Raw genomic sequence first — 14,106 nt, 5'->3', positions numbered from 1 at the left:
ATAAAGTCATGTCACAGTTATCAGATAATCCCTGGGCTGAGTTCAGAAACAAGTCCGATGGCAGCTATTTTTGGTGAAAACACATTGAGTTGGTGATGGTACCGTTTGATCAGAGGGCAAAATTTAATGCCTATAATTAAGTCCGCAGAGAGAAAATGATTATGGCATCAGCAGGGCTTTTAGTCTGATGCAGAGGTGTTCCAGGCTTCAGGAAAGACTTTAAGTGGAAAAAGATGAATAGAAAGTAAGATACAATGGAGTATGATTTCATGCCGTACTAAAAATAGTATATGCCCAACCAACTTGATGCTTTAAGAAAATCATATTTCCTTTATTAAGAAGATCTGGTGTCTGATGGTAAAGGGGCTGATAAAGTGCTAATAAGTCTAGAGGAGATTAGCAGAGAAAATACTACCTGAATATGATGTGGCTGTAGCAGAAGCAGTAGTTCTGCATTGAAAGAAGTGCTGCACTGGAGGTTAATGGTTGAATTACTCTGGGATTGAGTTTTAAAAGTAATCATATTTAACACTGTGCTCATTTGGGGGAATAAAAAAAAAAAAGTAAGATTTTGGTAAAATGCAGTGATGAGGAAATGCTGACCAAATGCTGACCAAAACAAGGAGTAAGCTCTGAGCTAACCAATGCAAATTGGTTATGCAAAATGAAAAAAAAAAAATGCAAAAAACATTTCCAGGTGAGTAACAAAGTATGAACACCAGTGTGTGCCCTTCTGGACATTTGCTTTGGAAGAGGATTGATAGAAACTGGACCACATGCAAAGAAAACTTACGAATTAAGCAACTTCAGAACTACCTTGTGTGGAGAAACTAAAAGCTCGGGGTCTTTTGTCTGGGTTGAAGGTGTTGGGGAGATAATTTAGAGTAAACTCATAAGGGAAGAAGAGCTCTTAAGGGAAAGGACTGTTTTGAAACAAGAACAGATGGGTGGAAGTTGGTCATTAGGAAACCTGAAATTTTGGCAGTTCTAATTCATAATAAGAGCAGTAAGATTCTCATAAAGGCCGTCGGTTGGAAGATGAAGAGGCTTTATTGCCCTTAGGATGGAGCTTGATAAGTCTGTAAAGAGTGTATGGTGTGCCTCTGATAACCCCAGAATAAATGCCAGTTGATGACCCTGGAGATATCTTCAAGATTTATATTTGTATAATCATGGATATTTTGTGTCTGTAGAAGATAAGCATGGTACCTTTAAAAAGAAAAAGAAAAAAGAAAAAGAAAAAAGGTGTGTGTGTGTGAGATAAAATTCACAGTCCCTTTATTTAATGCTAGTGAGACCTTTTTCATAAAAATCACTTTATTTTGTTGATGCTGTAAAGACAAATTGAATTCACAACTATGCCAGTAGTCCACAATAAGATAAGGCAAAAGAGAAATAGCCTCAGTGCAAGATCCCAGAGGATGCTGTTAGGATTTGAGGGAAAGCAGAACAAGAAGTCTCACTTCTGATGCAAATCTTGGGAACTAAGAGCTTGATGCAAGTATGGGCATAATGGTGTCATTCTAAATTCATGAAAATAGCCTTACAAATGAAGGAGAGGCAAAGTGGGGTCAGTGCAATTCAAACACACGATGACAATTTTAGCCTAAATAGAATGCTCTTTGTGACTAGATGAATTAATTACTGTAAGACAGTGTTCTTGCTTGTCATTCTGATTCTTTCTGCTTGTTAATCACCCCTAAATTGTGGCTATTGCAATAATATTAAGATTTATTACTTATAAAATTTTGCTAATCTCTTTTCTAGTCTAGTGTTTGTTCACGTATTAATGTAAATGTTCTGGAGTTTGTCTCTGACTTCACGTTTCCACTCTTTGTCCCCCATAGCACTTTCTTTCTGCCTATTAAGGATTATTGTTCTGCTGAAACACTGTATGACTTTTTAAAATGTTCTGCTTTTATGGTCAAGCTCAATTTACCTATTAAGCAAAGTTCATGATGTACAAATTCGGAGCTGAGAAAGAGATCAGAATACAAAAATTATGTTCTGGTGGTGATGGGGAGGAACAGCTATAGAATGGTTTGACTTAATTTTTGTGCCTCGTTGATCTTGAGGAGTGATTTCAGTGTTTCTCTTCTTATTGCTTATGACAGTGCTAACACACTGTAGGAAAGTTTGGATCTACTGGAGATAATGACCAAACTCTGTTTGCTGTAACTGGGATAAAATTCTTTGTGCTGTTAATCATCTGGAAAACTTAAAACATGGAAATTGGGAAAGTTATCTGATACCATGGGTTATAGTAAAAAGGAAACAGCAAATGATAACAGGGAAAAGTATACACATCTATTTGTGCAGGAAAATGCATTTTAGCTGTACAAATCACAGCAGTCTGTCTAAGTACATTTTTTTTTCTTTTTTTTCAGATCTTGTGAAAAATAATTGGGGGAATTAATCTTCCGTTTATGCAAACTACTCTGTGTTCTTTCTCTGTGGTTTTTTGTTTGTTTAATTACAAGGACCATTTGCATGAAAATAGGATTTTAAGACTTGAACAGCTTCTGATGCCTTTTCCCAGCTACATGGAGTAAACCACATTTATTTTATTTGTAAACTAAAACAACTATTGCTTTGTAAAATTCCTTGCATGCTTTTTAAAGCTGAATTATTAATGAATATTTGAGAATATGCTTTAGAAGGGTTCCCTGTGCACTTCCCACCTTGAAAATACCTACCTGTAATGTATATAATTTCTTCCCTGCCCTTGGCCCCATCATGTCTACTTCATGACCTGTTAAGGAAGTCATATTGGTACTCATCTTGTTTCCATGGCTGATTTAAAACTGGATTTCTGTACTTCTTCCATTCTCTAAGATAAGTAGCATCTGATGCTACACCAAATTTTTTAAATTCAACTGAAGTTTTCCAAAGTTCTTTCATATTTTAGAAGCTTTTTTTTTTTTAATCTTTTCAAAAGATCTCTGTAAAGGCTTTGATAATCAAATGAATTTACATCAAAAATGTATCCATGGTCAAGTGGAAATCCAGAAATAGAAATCCAGAAAAAGGGGGTGGGGGGTGCGGGGAATGGATATATTCCCTGGCAAAACATGCCAGATGATAGAGATGATGCCTGGCTTCAGGCACAAACTGGTCACTCGCTGTATTGCTGCACAAATAGGAAGGAGGGGGCAGCACCTTGCTCTACAAGTTCTTGTAACTGAACTTGAGTATTTGCATCGCTCTTCATCAGCAAAATGTTAAAAATTTTCTTGTATAATCTGAAATGAATTTATTTTCTGAGATATATGTTGGCTTCTTGGTTTCTGGTTCATATCACTTTGAAAAGTTTAGTAATGTTTAGTGATATGCTTAATATTTGTTTGCTAGTATTTAATATTTAGTTTATGCTTCTTGTACACAAGACATACATTTTTACTATTTCTTTATAAGTTCTGCCTTCATATAACAGAGCTTTCCATGATTTTTATGTACTGATTGCTTGAAAAATGTGAAAATTAATTGTTACAAAATTAATTTTACTAATTCATGTTTGAGGAATGGAATTACTGAACTTTAAACATAAGAAAATATTAATTTATGTAACTTTGGCATTTAATATGGTTTCTCTTCTTTTAGATTTCCAATATTGGGAAGCTGAAAGATTTTCTTCTGCAACACAGAAAGGATTACATTAATGCTTACAGGCAAGTGTGTATTTTTTTTTAATAGTTTTGATTTATTTTAATTTATTTTCAGATTTATAAAGTAGACTGCCAAAAAAACTATAGGCATAATGATTGAAAACAAAATGTAGGTTGCTTATTATTTTTATTATATTTGCTTATTATTTTTATTATATTTGGTATACCATGAGCTACTTAAGAATAATAATGCAGGCACATAAAGAAACTGGTCCGAAATAAAAAGAGGCTCAGAACTTGAATAAGGCTTTCGGGGTGAGATCTGAAACAGGCTGTCTGTCTGAGCCCAACACCTCTTAAGGACCTGCAGAGTAAGTTTCTGCTTTGGTTCCCGAGAGAGCAGAAGACTAGATTCAGTCATCCAGTTTATGCCTTCCACTCTGTGATGCTAAACGTCCTTGTTGTCTCCAAGTATATAGTCAGTAGCATCAGCAGGGCCTGGAGGTGAGTGATGTTAACTCTTCAGGTTCTAGAACGTGAATTCAGACGAAGGGCATCACTTAAAATACGGTGTTGTGTTGGGACAACAGCACAGGTTTTGCTTTTCTGTGACAAAAACTTTTTGCTTAAGTTCTGGTAGTTATTGTGTAGAGAAAGTTTTAAATTCTCCTCAGCTATTAGGAGACATTCAGATTTGCTGGATCTGCTTACTTGCTGTTAGCCTTATTAGTATGATTTGTAGAAGAGTAAAATGGAAGTTTTACAGATTGGTGCTAGTAAGAAAAAAAAAATCATGATCTGCGGATTTCACATGCTTAGTGAATTATTATATCAAGTTATCCTAAGACCTAAACATTTCTGCAACTCGTATTTTGGCGAACAAATAATCAATTAATTTGAGAAATTGAAAACTTGCTTTTTAACTAAAAAATTTTTCTACTTGCAAACTTAATAGTCATCTTATTGTACAGTACTCCATTCCAGAAATAGGAAATACTTTTCCTTTTGAAGGTTCTTATGTAAGCTTCACTATTTCCTGTGTTGTATTTCTCCGACATGACGGCAGAGTTACATGGATTGAATCGGCCTTGTCTGCATTGTGATTCTGCCACAACCCTGACTACAACTAAACTGTTGCTGCAATTCAGGTAGAGCTAACACAGTGTAAAGGCATCTGTGTATTGAAGATACTGAGTCCCAAATCGATGTAATGCCTGTCTCCGAGAGCCTCAAAAATGAAGAGTTTGGCATGTTTTAGAAATGTAAGGCAATGAGAGCTATTCATAGTCAGTACTGGTGAAAATGAAGTTCCTGCGTGGGTGTTGCACAAATCAGTTCTATGTGGAAGGCATAAGAGGAGATGCTTTTACAAGCACTGAGCAAAAGTCTATGTGTTATGTCTAGCTCTCTGCTTTTCAGTTGCTTTTGGAATAGATGATGAACAACACTAGGTGGAGCTACCAATCGAATACTGAAATAACTTCTTGTGTGAAAACTCCATGTGAATGCATAAACTGAGAAACTGCAAATAGCTGCAGAGAGAACAACCTGTCAGTAGCACATGACTTCGGGGTACTATTTGTGTTTTATTAGCAATAGTGTGCATAAAATAGAGGTGATAAAAGGGAGTAAAAATTTATCCAAGCTATTTTGCTTTCTAAAAGTTGATAACGTTCTTTCTGTAAACTCTCTTTTAACCAGTTATCATGGTAATTCTCAGTGATTTTTCCCTGCCTTAGGCATTAACTAAGGAGAGAAAAAAAAAAAAAAAAAAGAACTGTCATTTCCTTTCCTAACCTTTACAATAATCATGAGAATCTCATCTGATTGCAGTTGATCCTGGCCTTAAAGGTCAAATATAAAAGAAATAGTGCTGTCAAATTCGCTACTAGATTGCTCATGCTATTCTACTTTGTGAATACGAAGAGGACTGTAGCATCCATGCCGGCAGTCTCAGTCTTAAACGCCTCATTCATTCCAGACAGAAGTTTTAATAACAGACTATAGGGAAAAATTGTAAAGAATTTAATACAAAAAGAAGAGCTGGAATTTATGTAGAAGGCTTAATTCTGTTAATGAAATTTGAATACTCTGTATTTTGTCAATTCTGCTATTTGTTTTTAAACTATAGTAGAATGTGTCAGTGAAAATTGACTTTTGAGCTATGTGGTTGAGTTACTCAGCTTTGTGGAACTTCTTCACAATGTGTTACATCCAGAAGTGTGGTTGCTTCTTTGACCTTACTTTTACAGAATGAATTCTCCAGTAAATACTTCTTTATTTTTATATTTTTTATTATTATTGTTTTTGGCATATATAAACTATCCTGCAGAGGGGAGATCTTTAGTTCATTTTTAGAGGAAGATGAGAAAGACAACTGGAAGAAAGGTTAATTGAAACTAAGGTCCAGGCCTAATTAATCAAACTTTAAGTATTTAAATTTAAATCTGAAAAGCTCAAGAATTACTAATTGCTTGTTCACCTCTTTTCTTCTTGAATTGGCTGTTAGCTGTAACCTGAGAGGCAAACCTTAAACAAGTGATGCAATGGTCTGAGGTGCACTTTAAGCCACCTGCACCGTTATCCTCTCCTCTTTATCAGGGTTCACTTACTTTCCCTTATAATTTTGTAGCTTTCTGTAATAGGGATTTTTTGTTTTGTCATGTTTCTTGTTGTATCCTGTCTACCATGGTTCTCCTCTGGTCAGAACTTCTGAGAGCTTTAGTGTGTGGTACTGATGATCTGGTATCATCCTCCGCTGGCAGCACAAGTTAGAGTGGAAGGCAGTTTTGGAAACTGGCCTGTTAGAAGACTCTGATTTACAGAGGGGTACATATAGAATCTCTTCCATCAAACTTCTCTCCAAATGAATGCATTTTTTCTCAGCATTTTGCTTAAAAAATGTGTTGTACTACTGTTAAAATCTGTGTCAATAAAATAAAAACTTGGGCTTTCTCCACCTCACACATCTTAAGGAAAAATACTGCTGTTTTATTTGGCATTAGAGCCTTGTCTTAGAATAAAAAATAAATGCGTGTATATACATATATATATACACATATATATGTGTGTATATATATATATATAAAAGTAGCAAACTTATTGATCAGTTTAACTATTTTTGTGCTGGCTTCACTATTCACCTTACTATTTATACATTTCAAACCTAATGAAGCCCTTTGGGCATCATGATCAGTGAGCACATTTAGTGACAGGGTGTTTTATAAGAAAGTAGCTAAATCATGGGCGACTGCATCACCAGCGCTCCTACTAATAGTAGCTGTCACTGAGCTATCACTGCATATTTTTAACTGCAGTCACTCTCCAAGCATCTTTGGAAGGAAGTGAAACTCAGCAATCAAGTAATGCTGTAAGGCATCTCAGAACATTTGAAAATTAATCAGTTTCTGTTGAAAAAATACTCTGACAGTACTTAAAAACTGCATTAACAAACAGTATTTGGATATTTGTTAATAGCTGGTTTATCTTAAGAACTTCCTCACCAGCTTTTTTCAAGTAGGTTTATTATCAAATTTACTTGATAATCACAGAAGTAATTTTCAATTGATTAGCCAATATGGTAAACACCAGAAATTTAAATATTAGAAATTTATCCCTACTAAATTGCAATCTTTAAGGACTTACCTTGCAATGTAACATTCAGCAAATGGCTGTCTTTAGTGAGAGAGCTGAGCAGAAAAGAAAACTAAACAAAACCCTTTCCTAACTCTGTAAAGTCTGAATACCAACTCTTTTCTAAGTGATGCTCTGATGAGGCTTTGTTGATTTTAGTGGAATAATTTCTCATTTATATTGACATAACTGACTGCTACCTGTTCTTTTTCAGTTCTGTGATGAATTAGATGCAGGGGTAGAATTAGATGTAGGGGTAGTTGGCTGTTTCCTTTGTCTCCCTTTAGTCATAAATGGTTTCCAACAAAACAAGGTGATCACTCATCCTGCAAAGGAAAAGGCAGAAACTCTTCGTTCCCAAAGATGTTAACAAGGTGTGGGTGACTTTTTTTTTCTTTTTAAGCAAACAGTGATCATTCCTTTCAGATAAGGGCTGTTACTTGACTTCCCTTCTTTAGTGTATTATTGCCATGTATTCTATGTATTCTTTCTTTCTGTACAGTTACTGTAATACACTCCCACATTGCTTTCTTCACTCTGCCATGAGAGATCTTTTGTTCAGTCATTGGTAAATTGTCTGATATTTAGTCTGTGAACAACTTGTGCCTTTCTTTGCCTTTCTTCATGAGCTCCTACATGCTTCAGACCACTGAACCACCAAGGCAGTTTAGTTGTGTTACATCTGGTTCTAGGAACTAGCTGTAGTACAGTAATAATTGGGAATTGGAAATGATCCTCTGGAGGTCTCCGTTTTCTCCGAGAGATCTTTCTAGGTTGAGATAATTCAAAGACCAGTAGTTATTTTTACTGTTTTAGTTTAATCAGACATTGGAAAAGAATTAAGATAATTTTTTGACAGTAGAAGACCTCATACTTGAAAGGGAAATCAACTGTTTGTCTGGGTTAATTTGACATCTTATTTACTCTCTTTTGCAACTGTAGAGATATTTATACGGTCCATCAGTGCTGTGCAGACTGGTTCTGAGTAACAATGCTTTTTCCATGGGAAAGGTGGGATGGGTGCCTTCTGATACATCTTCACTATGTGCTTCTGTGGACCTTCCGTACAGTTAAGTGTGAAAGTTTCGTGTGTTGTTTACAGCAGTTAATGTACTTTGAAAAATTATTAAAGAAGCATTTTTTCCTTAAGTGATATCGGATCCCACTAATTACTCCTCTTGCTCTAACGTTCATCTACCTAGTAAAGCTGGAAAAAAAAAAAAAAGCAATAAATCAATTGCATGTTTGACCACTAATAGAAGATGCATGCCCTGGGTTTTGTGGAGAATGCTCCCTTGATGTAGCTAATAAAAGAAAATAAGTCACCATTAAAGGATTCTAAAAATAGTCTCTTACAGGCTCCCCTAGAATGCCAAACTGCTTTATTGTGCTGACTTAATTATGTTTTTATAAGAAGCAAGCCTTTGTTACATTACGACAGTAAAAAGTGGAGATAGCCTTCAAGAGAAAGTCTAGCATCCTCTTCATGGGAGAACGTATAGTATTTCCATGTTATCTAGGGAATTATTTTCAAAGAATTTATTTTCTCATTTTACTAAGTTCAGATATCACATTTTAGAAATAGTAATTCTTCTTAACATCATTCTGGATTTTCTTAGCAATATTTTACAGAACTGGAAATACTAATTGAGGTGTGCCTGTACTGCCTGCTCTAGTAGCTGAAGCTTCCCCACAGACGTTAAGAAAAATGTTTTAAGGATGTTGTTGTTAGATGTTTTGTCATTAGAGTAGGCAGGTTTTTACTTTGGATTTATGTTGAGCAGCTTTTTGATGGAAATAGGAAGTAAATTAAAATGCCCAAAGCATAATAAATATTATTTGAATTTAGTAGTTAAATAAAATAATAATAATGATTTAAAATGTACTGGTTGCCCAAAGGAAAGAAGTTTTTAGAAATGTCTGCTGTACTTAAAACTAAGGTTATGCATACATATACATATATATACACATATGCACATACACATACACACTTTTCTGGGGGGATATGTATATATCTGTAAGACAATACTGCATGTGGTAAGTCATGTTTATTTCCATTAAACATAGTCCACATCTGTATTTTAGAACTGGTTGATTTCAGCTTTTCACTTCTTTATTTTGTAATGCATTGTTGCAGGAAAAGCTTTTCAAGCAGAAACTTTTTTTCTGCTTGGTTTGGTGTCTTCGTTGAATCAGTAAGCAGAAAATATTTTAGGCAGCGTCAGAAAGAGTTACTGATTCCAAAACCTGGTGTAATGCCTCCACAGGATGTTCTCTATGCTTTTCCAGAAAAACGGGATCATAGAAAAGATAGATTGGGTGGAGCGTAGCATTCAAAAAGCGAATGGCGAGATCATTCTTAACATTCTGCCTTCCTTACTTTTAAAAATATCCTGCAGTGGACCTTCTGTATTCTTCCTCTGCTTTGTGTCTTGTTTCCTTATCTGTGCTCCTAGATTTTTTTTATTATTATTTTTTTTCCTCAATAACATACACTGGTTTCTCTGTAGTCTTTACTGTTCAATGTGTACGTTTGTGTTTCTATACATGTTCTCTTTATTATTTCTCTTTATTCTGCTTTTTCCTCTCCTTTGGACACTATCCCAGCCAGTGTTGCAGTGAGGTGCAGAAATGAAACAACACTCCAAAAGCGCAGGACAGCAGAAAGATTGCCTTTTATTTGCAATGGGTTGTACTACAATTATGCATCCCATAGTAAAGATCACTTTTATGCAATAATATGTTGTTACATTCAGTTTATGGTCCAGCATGATCCCCGATGGCTTTTTGAAGTACTGTTTCCTAATTGCTTGTTCCCCACGCTCTGTGTGTTCAGGTAATTGTTCCTGCTGCAACGAAGACCATCCCTTATTCAAATTCCTCGCATCATTTCTCCATGTTGGCAATATTGTTTTGAACTGAAGTCTTGTTCAGTTAAAACAGTTTTAATTTGCTTACTACTTTGCCTCTGCAAATTTAGTAAATGTGTACTCCATTTCACTGAGTTGTTATGCAAGTATTTAACAGTATCAGAAGCAGGACAGCCCCTGTGGAACACAACTCAGTACCTCCTCCTGGTTTGGTGTATAACTACTCTATGTTCAGCTTTCCAAACAGTTTCACATCTGTACAGTATTTGCTCCTTGTAACTTACTTATTTGCTGGTAGCTTATGAGAATGTCATGTGGGATGGTAAAAAAAAAAACTAGAGAGAAGATATATGGCAGTGGTTGGTCTTCATCCATCCGTGAGACCTGTTGCTACATTCCCAACGTAAATTACTCGGTATGTGACTTATTTGTGATACATCATAGATATTAGTTATTGTTTTGTTATTTTCTAAGCAGTTAAAAATTGATCATTTGTTCTTTTATTTTCCTAGGCTGAGTGGTCTATAAATCCTTTACTTTTTTTTTTTTTTTTTTTTTTTTTTTTTTTTTTTTTTTTCCAAATACAGATGCTACAGTTTCATCTTTTCATCTACCTAGAACTCATCTATCCTCCACTAATTCCTGGCGGCAAAGATACATCCTTTAATTTGATGCATTTTCTATTTTATTCCAGAGTTTGGCCTCCTGTTTCTGCAAACTGTATGATGTTTATTCACCCTGGGATTTTTTTGAAGCCAGTGAGTTCCCTTCAAGAGCACACCATTGGCATACAGATAGGAGGGATACATACTTTTTGAATTCTGCTTGCATCATTAGCTCAGAAGCACTGCACCTTCAGAAACACTCATGCCATGACCTGTTATGGCACCATACACGCTCAGCATCCTGTTATTACTACCTAACACCTATCACTTGCTATTACTGATGGAAGTATCAACAAATAACTTTGATTTTTTTTTTTCTGAATGTCAGAGGTACTAAATTAGGCCTATGTTTAGTAACAGTAAGCTAAAGGTAGTAGTAACTGCACTTTACAATTGACCTCAGAGATGAAAGCTAATGCAGAGAAAGCCATAAATATCTAGGTTTTCTTCATACTCTGCATATACTTTTATTTCTTTACTGAGTAGCAAGCCAACACATTCTTTGGTCTTTCTGTATTAATATTTGTGGAGTAATCTCATGTTATCCTAGGCAGTCCCTTGTCAGTCTCATCCTGGACTTGACCCTTTTCTGATTGCATCCTTATGTGCTGTGTTCCTTCAAAGTTGCCAGTAGCAATCAGACCTAATTTGCACTTTCTGTATTCTGCTTTATTGTATTTGAACTCAATGAAGAGCTCTTGAAATAGCATAGTTCATCTCTTACTGCATTGCCTGTTCTTCCCTTCGATCAAGGACAGAATTGCAAATTATCCCAATGTCATTTCCATAGGAAGAATACTAGTTCACCTGGAATTTTTCTGTTCAGTCTTTGAATTCCATAGAAAAAGGAAACCTATCTTCCTTTCTTTTTTATACCATTGAAGTCTGCCTACTTGATGGCCACTGTCTTTATCTCACTCTTAACCCCTCTTCTTAAGTTGCTGTCCAATCCAAATTTCCTGTGAAGCTATTTCCAGCTGATGAGGATAAAAATCTACAAGAATTGTGCACCCTTCTCCCCTTCTTTGTCTGCATACATTAGCCAGTGTGTGCCTCATGCTTTGGCAAGTTCTTGTGATTCTTTCTGGAAAAAAAAATGGTTCATTTGACCTTTCCTGATTTCATGATGTAGCAGCCCAGTGACACTGCTGCTGGTAGTACTTTGAAGCAAGTCTTTGCATCTCTGACATGTAGGTGGCTTGGGATTTTTTTGTTTGTCTGTTTTAGGGAGAGGGGATGTCCCTTTGGCCCGTTCCTTTTAAACAAATGTTTCTTTCTCCAGTAAAGTTAGAAGCTGTTGATTAGATGGATTTTCTGCACATGCAGACTTCCTGAGGAGTGCAGTGGGGCTCAGGGGCCCTGTTAATACCAGTGGATGTTGTATGTGTTTTGGCATAATGCCATGCAGTTGGGTGGCTCCATCCTTGCCTTCACAAGGGGGCTGGAGTTTCATGTGTCCTTGGCTCTGGGTGGCTTGACTAGATCTTCTTCAGAAGTGCTGGTGCCAGACACTAAGCTATAAATGGGGAAAAAAAAAAAAAGAAAAAAAAAAAAAAAAGAGTATTCTATTTATTCTTTATCTAGATTGTCGCATTTTGCTGCCTTCGAAGCTGTGAAACTGCTGTAAAAATTTGACCTACCCTGTTTTTATTTTTGCAGCTATGAAAGGTAACAGAACAACTTGTCAAAGGTGTCAGTAACATAGTGATGCACTGAGGATCACTAATAGTTACCCTACTAGTAAAAACCAACCGTGCCTCAGGCAGTTTTTTCATATGTATTTCTAAGGCTGATTTAAATGAAAATTCTTGTTTGCATTTTGTAATCTTTACCCTGTACAGTTAAAAAGTGCATGGAAAGCATAGAACTCATTAAATACCACACAGTTGGGCAGGGTACAAGAACCTAGGTGTACCACACTCCGTGTAAGCTGTGCAAAGGGAGTAGGGAAGCAGTCTGTCCTAATATATTTAATGGTGTGAGTTGTTTTACACTGCATTGTAACCATCAGTATGTCATTTTAATCAGGTAGGAAAAGGCTGTCTCTAAAATGAGACAGTCAGATTTTTTCATTGTTCAGAAGCTGTTCTCTAAGAGAATACAAGTGAGAGGTCCAGTTTAGACTAGCACTGATTACAATTTCAAGAGGGCTTTTGCCATAATTATATGGAACTCATCTCTCCTGAGCAAAGGAGAGCAAATCAGCTCTTGAAAATCAAATGGAAACATTATATATGGTTGCTTTTCTGTAAATCTTCTGTAAATCATACAAAATAATTTTACAATATTTAGAGTGGTTTTAATCAGAGGGAAAAAAATCCCTAATATTTATATGTCAAATATGTGATAGTGTTGGAAACAAACAAGAGGAAAATAAAGAATATTACTTATAATTAATTTGCCTTTCTGTTTGTCGGCTAATTTGTGCTTATCTGCAATACAGCAGATACCAATTTTCAAGCAAGGTGAACCTTGTGATGCCTTTTTTTTTTCCTTTTTTTTTAATATATATAGATATATATATATAGCCAGTCACCCAGGGTGAGGGTGAAGATGTTTTGGGATACCTGGGGATGATAGAGTGAGCTTCAAACTTTGTGGAGAAGCAGTGGGAGAACCACACTGACAGTACTTTGACATATGAGAAGCAACTGGTGGGATTGCATGTGATGAGAGGTGATAGAGGAGAACGAGATGGGAAGATGTGAAATGGTTGTAGGGCATTCCTGTGGCAGGCATTGTAGGAGATGTAGGGAAGTTTTGACATTGTTGTGGTGAAGTATGAGGGACATCTCTAGGGTATCAGGCTAGCTTTGGAAACTGAAGATCTCTTCTTTTTACCTGTTTAATTTCATTGATACAGTTGCATTATACATACCTTGAAGAAGAGGGAAAATTTTCACTCATAAATAAAAATCTTAAGTTAAAATGTGTGCATATATTGAAAATTTTCTCTCTGGTTTAAAGGCAAAATAGGCTGTGGTGAGTGATCAGGAAACCCAAGATGAACGTTGGATAACGTGCTGTAGCAAAGTCTTATCATCCTGTGCAGCCACTGCTAAATGTCTCCCTAGAGTATGTTTTTTCTGGTGGTTATCTATGTTGTATTAATATTTTACTGACAAGAAGGGACAAAAAGTCTTACAAGTGTACTGTAAGTAAAGCTCTAAGTATACTGGACACAGTTAACATCTGAATGGAGATCTCTGCCTAAAACACAATGATGTTACTTAGCCTTTGTGGTTTCCTCCATTTTCATTAATTTAGTAACAAAAGCATATATTAATCCTATTAAAAATATTAAATACATAATGTATAATTAAAATAGAAATA

The 14,106-nt window shown here is 35.7% G+C and overlaps 1 protein-coding gene across 1 annotated transcript in view; it reads left to right on the top strand.

Annotated features, from left to right (window-relative positions):
• The window catches only part of STX18 (syntaxin 18), a 66,682-nt gene that overhangs the window by 29,325 nt on the left and 23,251 nt on the right, over positions 1-14,106 (top strand). Inside the window, exon 2 of the mRNA XM_082759628.1 lies at positions 3,601-3,668. Coding sequence (XP_082615754.1) covers positions 3,601-3,668 — 68 coding nt within the window. The remainder of the gene's footprint in view (positions 1-3,600; positions 3,669-14,106) is intronic.

Source organism: Aythya marila (assembly GCF_965140915.1).
Source record: "Aythya marila genome assembly, chromosome: 4".
In the NCBI taxonomy this organism is placed as follows: Eukaryota; Metazoa; Chordata; class Aves; order Anseriformes; family Anatidae; genus Aythya; species Aythya marila.
The sequence above is the reverse complement of the archived record's forward strand: the minus strand, read 5'-3'. Positions and strand labels throughout refer to the sequence as shown.